Consider the following 12,720-nt stretch of genomic DNA (forward strand, 5'->3'; position numbering starts at 1 on the left):
AAAACAATAAACAAAAAAACTTTGGCACACAACTATCTGTCCTATTTCTGCATTATGAAAGCCTCGTTTTTGTAGCAGACAATTCTTTGCAGTTGCCGGTCAACATCGCGTTGTGCAGCTGTGTGCCACCAGGTTCAACTCACCACATCAATGGGGTAAATGTAGGAAAGCTCGGAGAGGAGCTGACGACAGCGGAAGGTAAGCTGGGCGTTGGACTTGAGGAACTGCTCTCTGGGGAGACAAAACCAGACACAAGAACTACACAATTAGTAACCGACTGGCAAAAAGAGGTAAAAGCTGCAGCTGAGATCGGAGGACTTGAGGAGCTATACGTAAGGCACAGGAGGGACAAGAGAAAGAGCAGAGACGAGATCGTAGGGCAAAGAGTGTAGCTGGAAGAGATGGGAGGAAGTGGAAATGAGCCGTAGAAATAATCCAGGCTTGTTACAGCTCCGCAGGGACCCACTGTAAGGCATAAAGGTAATTAAAGTTGGAGAAAATAGAAAGGATTCATGAGGAACAGGGAGGAGAGTTGATTCATGCAGCATAATGATGTGTGAGGGCAGGTTAATGTTGCTCTAAGGAGAGGATTAGGTCAATCTGCTTTTCTCTACGTCTTGTATGGATGAAAGCTAAGTGACTCATCAGTGAATCGTCTGCAATCTAAGTGTAAAATACATTTTCCAGTCATGTTATATCCATAATAGGAAAATCAATGTTAGTTGTGCAGGGTCTATCAACTCCAGCCAGCTCCATTATCAGAGCAGGCTGGAGGACATTCAGAATTATGACCTATTAAACCTTGAGAAGTCTGGGTATTTGCCTGGTTTGGTAAGATAACACTGTGTGTGTATGTTGTTTTTTTTTTTTTTTGTTTTTTTTTTTACAAATGTAAAATACCATCATAGACTGAAATACTGCATGAATTCAGACTTTGTGGTAAAAATAATAAATTGCCCTGATTTTTCCTGTTTAAAAAAAACTCTAAATTAATTAATTATTTACATCAAGTCATCAACAAGTCATCTTGTTCGTGCAAATGGATGTTGAAGCTGTATACATATACTTTATGAATGAGTATGTTCTAGAAAACAAATGCTTGTTGGATGTCCCTTTAACATCAAACAGCAATATACAGTAACACCACTGAGGATGCAATGTGGTGAGTGTAGGAGATTTTAAAGGCTAAGGCTATACTGGAGAGTCATGGTGGATTTATACAAAATATAAGACCGCTCATGTTAGATTAATCTAGTTATACATAATATATAAAACATCTGCAGTTCAAAAAGAGTAAATATTACACAAGTCTTACAGTATATATACAGTTATTCCTGTGACCGCTCATGTGTGAGTAATACAGATGATCGGCTTTGTGTGTGAGTGAGTCTCTCTCTTTGGGTGTCCTCTCTAAAACTTACAACACTACTTATGGGTAATAGCCCATCATTTCATGCAGATGAAAAGGGATTTTGGGGGGGGGAATGGTTATTGAATGTGACGCTCCCTCCCATCCACACTCCTCACTTTTCACTTGAATTTCCTATTTGGCTTTGCCTGTGGTCAGCAGTCTCTTATCATTTCCCCTTCCCAGAATGTGGCTGCTTTGTACAAGTGTAAAAGGAGACAGATTGGTGTATGATGATCATTTGATCTGAAATCAGTCATCTGTCCAACAGGCTCTGCCTCATCTAATTGGTTAAACTTGTGATGCGAGGCCTTCAAAAACTCTTCCTAAAACATGCAAACTCATGTTTCTCTCCTCAGCCCTTCTTAATGCATGCTCACAAATCAAATACTTTGTGTTAATCTACATTTATAGTCTACTCACATTTAAACTTGCAGCACATTTTACATATAAATGGACATCTTTTACATTCGAGCTCTTGCCAAACACGTTCACACAATGCTGATGAAGCAGCAGATAAATCTCTCTGTATTTGGCAGTATTGTACAGTTTTGTAATCTGGAGTCTGTGGCTGCACTGGCACAATGGAGTACGGCGGAGCCTATGGCATCATAAGCACATCGACAGCATTTGTGTAATTGCGAAAGTGCCAGAAGGTTTAAGTATTATCAGCAAAATGTACTTAAAGAAATACTTTTACATTTTGAGAAATATGCACATTTGCATTCTGCTAGAGAATAAGATGAGAAGATGTATATATATATATACATATATATATATGCTAACCTTGTCAGAAGGTCAGCATTTCCTAGGAATAATGCAGTAAATTCTAAGGGTAGGTCAGTTTTAAGTACGCTTTTGAGTGCTTTGTGAGCCTCTACCCAAAATATATTGACTGGCCTCTTGAGAACCACATTGTTTCCAACATTTGGAATTCCCTCCAGAAAAATGTGCCTTCTGCCTTATGAAGAAACAAATAAAACATTTCCATCCGAATTCCCGCCAGACATTAAATTTCCACTGGAGTCTACACATATCAAGCCAACTTTCACTTGAGATTGAAAGATTACCCTCTCTCTCCCATTTTTCTTTAATGTATTCTGTGGTGTTGGATTTCTTTTTCATAAGGCCTTTATAAAGTTCAGAGATAACACCCTTATTAGACTTGTTTTTGTAGGCGTCTGTAAATATATTTCAGTATTGGGTCACTGAAGTCTGTTTTATTCTTGATATTATGTTCATAATGATTGCGTATCTGGAGATATCTATAAAAATCAATCAAGTCTTTCAATTGTTCTTTTTCTGTTAGGGAGTAAAATGTTGTTATTCCTCTTGCAATCCAGGATTTAAATCTATAGTCCATTTTGTTTGGCTTGAACATAGGATCATAAGCACACCACTGGATTATTTGTAGTTTATCTTGTAGTCATCCCTAATAATATTCCAGATTTTAGGGGCATATTTTTTGTTGAGCTTTGGTAGTGGGGTTTTTTTAAAACTATTTTATAAAAAAACACTTGGGAGGGTCGGGCGGGCCCCCTCCATAAAGGTTACAAGATATATCTGCAGGGTGGTGAGATGATCAAAGACATAGGAAAAAAGACAAAAAAACTGCGATAAAACACAACAAAGATTACAACTGATGGCCAACTAGCTTGTACATTCTACGCTTGCGTGAGAGGAAAAAACTCCATACCACCAGGAGGCAATAGTTTATATTCGTCATTCAAAAAGAGAAACTGGCAGATAAAGCGTTGCTGTTACAAAGCGGCATTGGCATTTTCAGACCACCCTCACTGGTACAGCCACTATTAATCGAGAATACGTCTGATAAAAAGTGGCAAATGGCACTGGTGAAGAGGCTCTGGCAGAGGTGAAAAATCTGGAATAACTGTACTTCAAGGGTGAAATCATGTATACTACAGCAACAGGCTCAAGGAGCTCTTCATTTCTGTTTCAATTTCTCTTCTCCTGCACTGATTTGATTAGCTGAACAGCCAATCAGAGGGCTAACTAGTGCCAACAATGCGGGACACACAGCAACATATAGGACCATGGGCGCTCAACGGCAGCCGAGGCATTGTTGTGACAGGGCCTTACACCTCAAACCGGCTATATCAATCTAGAAAGGTAAAGTTAGATGTTTTCAAAAAGGACAATTACTTTAAACTTTCTCTAGCTTAAAGATTAAAAAGAAAGTCCATAAAAAGAGACATTTCCATGAAAAAACACAAAACACACAGATATTTCCAAGCAATGGATGTTAAGCAGATGCACAAGTGTTGCCGTTAATTTCCTGTTTGCTGGGTCTCTTGGCCTGTACTGGCCTTCCTGGGGCTCTGGTTTACCCTCTGTGACTGCCAGGTACTGCTCAGACAAACAAAGCTGTATCCAGGGTCAGCACCCGCCGCACACGTCTCCCCACAGGCCAAGGCAAACACAGGCCAACAGGCTTTTTAGCACAATGCGTAAACCCTCCGTTGAGAACACATAAATAGGCAGTGCCAGCCGCAAAAACATCCCCTTGTTTTGAAAGAGCATGGTGGGAGGCAGGGAGCAGGGTGTAGCCTCATCACAATTCACATCGAGTCACATCATTCACCGGGCTCTGGGTAATGTCTGGCTTACGAGGATGACTGCATTTAAAAGTGTGTTTTCTGTGAAGAAATATAGCAATAGCTAATTATAGGTTCACACATACCTCTTGGCAGTGCATTCCTTCTGCAGCTTGGTTAAGGATTCTTTCTCCTCCTTCAGACTCTCGTGTTGATCGGAGAACACTTCCTCTGGCAGACAGAAAGAAAAAAAGAGTAAATTATCAGGTGTATGTTCTCTTCTGCTACATCTGAACAGACAGGTGGGCTTGTGTTTGGTTGGCTGCCATCCACTGTTAAACTTCAGTGAGATCAAACAGCTCTTTTGATCAGGCCAAAAACCATTTCCTTTTGACACCACATAAAACCAAACAGCGTATGTATTCAAATTACAGGATTTGTCAGATGCTGTAAATACAGAGCTGAGCAAATAAATAAAATCAGGCAGAGAAGGGACGGTGATGATCCAGCCTGTGGAAGTTGTATAACTGCAATATTGGCTCACAATACCACAGAGTAGCATAAAATAGGAAAGAAGCAAAAGTATCATTTAGAGTTGTGACAGAATATTACAACCCTATAACCCAATCTGTGTTTATAAAACATCACATACACAAGTGTCAGGCAAATGCAACAGAAACATGACTTACTGTAGGGTTCAACATGATTGTAATAAACAAGAGGTTTGACTATTAAATACACATTAAAAAAAAAAACTATTAATTCAATTCTAAACAGGTTCTTTGTTGCAGCGATTATTAAATATGATCCCAGTTGTGAGTAAGTAGGTAGTAGGGTTTCAACAATATAAGAGTATCACAGTATGATAACCTCCTCAGAAAATATCACCAGTATGAAAGCATATGGTATTACACATTTATTATTATCAGTTACAGTGACCCTTAAAGGAATGAAAACACAAGGTTTTTTTTGCTTGAATAAACCCTTCATTATAATTTCACAAAATATAATGTCCTGACAGACATGAAACCTGATATAAACTTGTAATATATATCTTTTTAATAATGAAACCTGATATAAACTTGTAATATATATCTTTTTAATAATGAAACCTGATATAAACTTGTAATATATATCTTTTTAATAATGAAACCTGATATAAACTTGTAATATATATCTTTTTGATAATGAAACCTGATATAAACTTGTAATATATATCTTTTTAATAATGAAACCCGATATAAACTTGTAATATATATCTTTTTAATAATGCTAACAGGGTAGAATTCAACACCGCAAATGTGCATGGTACAATAATCGTCAATTTTCATACCATGGTATACCTTGAAACTAGTATAACGCTGCAACCGTAGTCTGTAGGCAAAGCAGTGAGCCCTAATAGCCAAACCACATGTTTGCTACACATTTTTCTCCTGCATTTTTCCTCGACACTTCAGTATAAACAGAAGTGAGTGTTTGCTTTTTTAGTGTTCTATCTTTGTTAAAAGCTGAAAAAAGAAAAGGCATATGGACAACTGTATGCGTCTTGTGATGATTATTAAAACATTTGGATTTTTGTCCTAATTAAGAGCTCATGGTTCTTAATTCTTGCAAGGTGAGATTGACCATCAGGTGCAACAGCTACAGGACTGTGGCGAAGACAGAGCAGAGCCACAAAGCAAAGCTCTTCATGCCAAAAATCACATACTGAATGCTTCATGCTCAGACTGTTAATATAAACAGCGGTAATGAGGTTTCTCCCCAAGGTGGCTGGCCTCACTCTTTGTGACAAGGGAAAGAGCTAGGCCATGTAGGAGGACGTCGGTGTCAAGTCACTGCTCTTCCACAGCCAGATGAACTGAGAGCTAACTCTGTCAAATAATAGGTATACTTATTAGGTGCCTCCAGTTAAAATGCCCTGAGGACAATTTAGTATTCAGGCTTCCCTGACAGGGCCTAATGTTCCTCCAGGAAGAGCAGAAGGAGGTTGGTGAGGACAGGAACATTAAAGAGTAAATGCACAGATTTTACATATCAAACTGTGTTTCCATGTGTTGGAGAGAATGACTGCATATGTAAAAAAAAGAAGTACTGTGGCTCCAGATGGAGTTGTACAAAGGCTGATAAATTGCCTCAAGTGATGTCAGCGTTGATTTGGGCTGAAGACTACAAGTTTGACATATTTGTTTTTAATTTGAGGAAGAAGTAAGCTAACCAGCTTAGTATTAGAGGGTAGCCTGCTCCTCATCAAGGCTTAAAGCTAGTGGCCTGAAGCGAGACTATCATAAACAACCAAGACTTTGACCAAACCATCTGCAATTGAACTGAATTGTGAGTAATGGAGGCGCCAGGCTGTGACAAGAGAGAGACGTGTGGAAAAAGACGATATCTCTCATTCTGCTGCATCAATTTTGATCCTTTTTTTTTTAACTGTTCATTGCGAGTTCGGCAACATTACAGGAGTGCAATGCTCAACTGGTACTCTTTCAGGGATAGTAATATAATTGATTCTAATTCTGATTTAGTTTATTTATTACTTATGTTGAAAGCAAAAACACCAGCAATCAACGCCTGTAATGAAATCCCCAATTAGCTTCTACTAACGTAAACATAACAATTCCTGTAGTTTCCACAAGCTTTCTGTAGGCCGACTCAGTGACATTCTTGACAGCTTAAACTATTCGAGAACTTTTTATTGGGTTTGTTTTGGAAATTTGATGGGTCAACATCAAATAAAGCCTGCAATCCACACTGAAATGCCAGCAGCTGGCAGAAAAGTATGTTTTGAGCATTTAAGATTAGCACAGTACATGTGTCATCAGTTGGATCACAGGACCTGCTTTTTATCACATACTTCCACTCACATCCATGTTACTCAAACTGAAATCATAAGGGTAGAAGAAGAGATACGTCAACAGAGACAGAGGGACGGAGAAAATAAAGGTACTCAGAACTATCTCAATCAGATTAGAAAGAAAGACAGATAGTGTGAGGCTGAGATCAGACAGGCTGTCCCTCTGTTGTCAGTGATGACATGAAAACATATTTAAATACTGACTGCTTGGACCTGAATTGCACTCTTTGCTTTCATGTAATGACCAGCTCTGAAGAATCTGTTCCATACATCCATCTTCTCATCCTTTCATTGCTCTTACCAGTTCCAGTTTGTACCACTGGATAGACGGATTGATAACAATATGCTATCTTTAATATCAAACATGAGTGGAGGGTTTAGGATCCAAAACTTGGCATGGCTTTATGATGCTTAAAAGCTGTCCCATTTGCTGGTGAGGCTGCTAAAATTGAATGTGAAAATAAATCAGTCAGGGGGCTTTTCTGATTCTGGACAGTATACAATGCACAGTAAGGGGCCTCTGGCAGCAGATGGCAGGCTCCACGGGATTCTGAAGGAAATCAAGCTGCAAAATGGAAACCACTCTGCTGGTTTGTTCAGACTGTCCTGAACTTAGTGACCTCTGTGTAAGAATGGGAGTGTTCATGGACTGGGTGAGGTCTGGAACTGTTTCTAATTAATAATTAAGTGACACTCTGATCTATGTGAGAGTCAGTGTCACTCACAGTGACATGAAACATCAATTACCACAGCTAACACAGAGATGCTCAAAGTGGATTTATCTGATAAATAGCAATAACACTAGACTGGTTAATCATTACAGGAAAACACTTTGACTTCCCACTGTTTCCCGAGTAGAGGTCTTGTTGTGTGTAATGCAAAAGGTGCAACATCTCAAGAGAGATGGCTGCTTTCTTGTAAAGATGTATTTTTCCTCTGCGGTACTTAAGATCGGTAACTTGTGAGTCTACAATTTCAGAGAAAAGATCACTGAAGCTGTGGGGAAACTTATCAGTAATTACACATACAGAATCTCTAAAGGCACATATAATCTGATTCACTTTAAAGAGCGTCAATGATTTGACACTTTATTAAAAAGGCGCATTTAGATGTTAAATTTCACTTCGTGACATTATTATCAAGGGATGTTTTATCCATGCAGAAATCAATGCAGCTGCTTAAAATGATGAAAATATAACAGACAGCAGAGTCAACAATGCATTCCTTCACCTCAAAACATAAACACTAAGTACCCCAACACGTGAAATGAGCTAAAGAGCACAAGGAAATTGTTTCCGAGGAATAAACTGTACTAGTGTCTGAGGGAAAACGCATTAAAGAAGTTGGGGTACTAGTATGAAGGCATAAAACTTACTGTTAACTAGTTATGAAACAGTCTCAAATTAATACTGATGCCTGTATATATTTGCATAAGCAATGAGACCATCGGCGAGAAGCTTAGCAAGTTATTCTAAATGCCTGTAACGTGGTTGGATTCAGAAAATTAAAACGGTGGGTTGAGTGTGAATTGGGGAGTCAGGCAGCCTGAGGAAGGAGGCTACTCTGCTGTTTTTAAACCAACTCTCTATGCTCTGAAAAGAATATGTTTGGCTGTGACATAGAGACAGAGTGGGATGTCAGGGGGGTTAACAAAAGCGAGAGAAACGTAGAAAGACATCCTAGTTAGTCATTACACAGAGTGTTGGGCTGCAGTACCTGTCAACTCTTATTCTCCGTCAAAGATGGCAGCCAACTGAAGGATGTAAATGTGTAAAGCTGAGCTGCTGCTAAAGGAGCCTTAATGATGATAGCTTCAATATGAGGCCTTTTCTCTGAGGTGACAAATACCTCCACACACTATACCTTCACAAAAACTGTGTTCCTCACACTTGAGAAACCCAACCACTGACATTTATTGCTCAGGAGCCCTGGCTGTGTTACAGAGCGTGAGAATAACTACCATTACTAAGTACAATAAACGCTGTTCACGGACCTGATTTATGTCGTCTGCTCAAGGTAGAAGGAGGGAAATTAGACAGGAGGAAATTGTGACAAGAGTGTGACCCCAGCAAAACCAAACCCATTAATTCTGGGGGGAGGAAAGAAAGACTTATTTTAAATTCACAGCTGTAAAGTAGGAAAAAACTGTGGTCATGCTCATATGTCCTCGGTTATGGATTGTGTGAAAGACGTGCAGTGGAGTATGTGTGTATGTGCCGGAGAAGAGAAAAACAACAGCTTTACTCAAGTCTACATTCCTGCTATGATTTCACTGCTATCACTGTAAATCAGTGGGCATTGAGCAGCTAGTAGTTAACCTGTCATCAGGATGATACTGGCTGCTGATGTTTTTCAGTGCTTATTATGCTAACACTGTCCAGGGTGGTTAAAAGGAAGCGAATACTTATGAACAAAGATGAACACAGAATAGACATCCGCAAGTCGGCAATAACGTTCTAATAGTTACTTTGCAAAAATGCAGACACCCAACTTTAATCTCATCTTTATCTGTGAGCTCACGTGTAGACACACACCTGCAGAGCCTCGACTGTATGTTTGGGTTTTCTGGGCAATTTGTTTTGACAGAGGCCCGGTTTCCTGGGAATAACAGGTTGATAAGAGTTATTTGCTAATGGGCCTGATGACTGTGTGAGAGCTGGGAAGACCACACGGCCAGGTACAGATGAGATTTTAAAGAGTGTGACGAAACATGGAGAATAACAGTCCATACGGGATGCCCCCTGGGGATATATTACATAGCAACCTACTTACACATACTGTTAAACTGTCAATAAAACTTAGAAAGAAACCTGTATCTAATAAGGACTGGAATGTGTGAAAATTCTGCAAATTAAACACTCACTTATAATTAAATCAACATTGACTTTATGTGAGAATATAAATCATAACCAACTTGTCAGATGAGCAAACGAACAACTGAATGGGACTAAATCTGCACCTACAAGTTTGCCAATAGTAACCAGAGGAACGTTCCAAAATGAAATTCAAGCCACAATAGATAAAATCATGTGTGTCCCCGTTATGAAAGATGAGATCAGATGAAACAAACACGTTGTGGTGCCAATCTAAATACAATCAGACACAAAATCAGCTGCTGTATGAAATACAGTAAACACCTGTCTCCCAGAGTATCCTGTCTGTAATGAATACAGGGCTTTTTCCGATAGTGAAACAAATGAATATGTGCAGGCTGATTAGAAGAGTTAAACAACAAGTTGGAAGTACAGCCTGGCCCAGCAGCATATGGTTTTCAGCTTTTGACTTATGAGTCTGGGAAAAAACAACACGATTTTCAGCACGGCCCTATTCAGCTACAGCATTTCAATTTATCCTAAAATACCTTTTCCCTCTTTTACCAGCTGAAGGAATTTTTTCTTCTGTTTCTTAATAAGCACTTGTCCAGTCTGGAAAAAAGCCATCAATGAGCTGTAGAGCAGGAGAGCAGCGAGTTCTTTTGGCTGTAGAAGCAGTGGTGACAGGTAAAGAGGGAGAGGATTAACGGCCTTTTTTTTTTTTAAAGATCGCAGCACAAAGGAAACTTCTCCCTGAACCCCTCTTAGTGCTCCCTTTTTGTGTGAGCGTGAGTATGTGCGTATGTCTGCATACATGTGCGGACTACATGCTAATCATTTCCAATCCCCATCTCAGGTTTACGGCTGGGTGAGGTGACCTGCCCTTTGGCCAAACAGCAAGCCGATCTTACAAACACAGGGTTCCTACAGAGAGCACCTGGGATTCTTTAAGACAACCAGTGCTAATGAAAGTGGAACTGAGATATATCTTGTCCAAGCTGAACAGGAACAGGTTCAATCTCCAACCTACAACAATCAAAGTACAGCTGTTGCGCAAAATTAACCTACTTTAGTAGCTGTTTGTTCTCATTTGACTGAACAAAGGTAGTTCTGATGCAATAAAGCCATCTACAGACTACTTGTAAGTGTATGTTCTTGCTATTAAAGCTGTATTTTAATACGCACCATGAGAAACACATAACTAAATATGAAACAAAGGTTGCTGACGTTGAGAAAAGAAAAGAGTTCATGTTCTGCAGCATCCCGAAAATATACTCTAATTACAATATATGATTTGTGGGTACATGCAATCATAACAAAATAATTAGTAGTTAGTATTAAAGGGTAACTCCACCTATTTTACACACTAAAGTGTGTTTACAGGTCTTGGGGAGTACTACTGCATATGTGAAAAATTAGTATAAAGCCTATTCTGGGTTTCAGAGCAAGCTGCATGTAATCTGATAAATTTCCTCCCATACTGTCCTTCAGTCCACTGGTCTACTCCTATAACACTGTTAGACTCATTATGGACAGTTTAAAAACAAATGATCAAAATGGGTACAGCAAAACCAGAGAGACCTCTCAGAAAAAAAGTGAAAACCACAGCCTTATGTCTCTGTTTTTTCTGTTCATGTCTCACCAATTTCAAAAATATGTGTGTCTTCCTACTGCATAGACCTGCATAGTTTGGGTTTACTTGTGTGTACATATGTCAAACGAAGCTTCACTAACACTGCCTTTTATTTCCCTCTGAAGAGTAACAGGCAGCAGTAAAACCGTCCACAGCTCTCAGGCATCAGTTAGGAGCAGCAGACTTCACAGGGTTAACTCATTGACACCACTGCACAAACACTGTTGCTTTAGTGGCCTGGCAAAGACTGCAAAAACCACAGGCATGGCTCTGTATACTGTATACAACGTGTGTACGCGTGTGTGTGTGTGTGTGTGTGTGTGTGTGTGTGTGTGTGTGTGTGTGTGTGTGTGTGTGTGTGTGTGTGTGTGTGTGTGTGTGTGTGTGTGTGTGTTGAGTGACTCCAATCCTCTGAATGGTAGCATGACAGAGGTTTCCTGTATGTGACAACACTGTCTACTGTACCTTACTGTGCTCGGAAATGAACAGGTAAAACAGTGCACACACAGTCTACCTGCTGCAGTCAGAGAGAAAATTGGTGTTTCCTTTACAACAAATCACACTGTAAATCTTCTCAGTTTAAGTCATATTATGAAGAGTATCTTAATAACTGAATTTACAGTGTGATATATTGCAGTCAGAATCCATCAGCAGTGTACTTAACTTATCTTTAAAATTCATTTGGTGAATCTATGTATTGGCGCTTTTGGTGTTTTTACCAGTATACTGAGTAATTATACAAGATGGATTTGAGTCAAGCAGCACCATTAGAGATAACAAAATGAGCTGCAGTATGACTGACTGATCATCTCATGTGATACTTATGCAACACTAAATGCCCAGTGCCCTTCATGTATTTTACCACCAGTGTGCTCATGTTAGCAGTAATTGGTGGGGTATAAAGACTGATCCAGTATACTGAATACACAAAACCACATGTGCTAAATGTGTATACAGTATTGGCATGGTTGGCCAAGTTTCGTGTGTGTGAGTAACAGTCATGCTTGTTGCATAAGACAGCAAGTATTTTGACATTGACTTAAGACAGCAAACTGAAATCTGTAGGCCTGAAACAACTGATGACTTTCTGTGCTAATTAATCGATTGAACAATGAATAACCAATCATCATATTAGGTGTGTGCAAAAGATGAACAAAGCAATTAATATGAATGGAGTTCCCATCCTCTATTTCATTAGGGAAATGTTTATAAGAAAAAAAAAACTTAGTAGTGGTCTGGTATTAATAGCCACATCAGTCCAGGTACACTTGTCGTCTGTGCACCTTGTTGTCTTTACCTTTCTTCTGAAGCTGTGTCCTCTCCTTCTGCCGCAGGTCTATCTCCCTGCCGAGCGCCTTCCTCTGTCGCTGCAGTTCACTCCGCAGCACGGCTATACGCAGCTGCATGCACTCACGCTCTTTCTTCTGTTCAGAGCAAACAGAGGAGAATGATATGGT

At 39.5% G+C, this 12,720-nt stretch overlaps 1 protein-coding gene across 1 annotated transcript in view; it reads right to left on the reverse strand.

Annotated features, from left to right (window-relative positions):
* The window catches only part of uvrag (UV radiation resistance associated gene), a 93,916-nt gene that overhangs the window by 58,886 nt on the left and 22,310 nt on the right, over window positions 1-12,720 (reverse strand). Inside the window, exons 8-10 of the mRNA XM_073479456.1 lie at window positions 12,561-12,687; window positions 4,110-4,194; window positions 144-231 (exon numbers count right to left, since the gene is read on the reverse strand). Coding sequence (XP_073335557.1) covers window positions 144-231; window positions 4,110-4,194; window positions 12,561-12,687 — 300 coding nt within the window. The remainder of the gene's footprint in view (window positions 1-143; window positions 232-4,109; window positions 4,195-12,560; window positions 12,688-12,720) is intronic.

Source organism: Pagrus major, chromosome 13, assembly GCF_040436345.1.
Source record: "Pagrus major chromosome 13, Pma_NU_1.0".
Taxonomy (NCBI): Eukaryota; Metazoa; Chordata; class Actinopteri; order Spariformes; family Sparidae; genus Pagrus; species Pagrus major.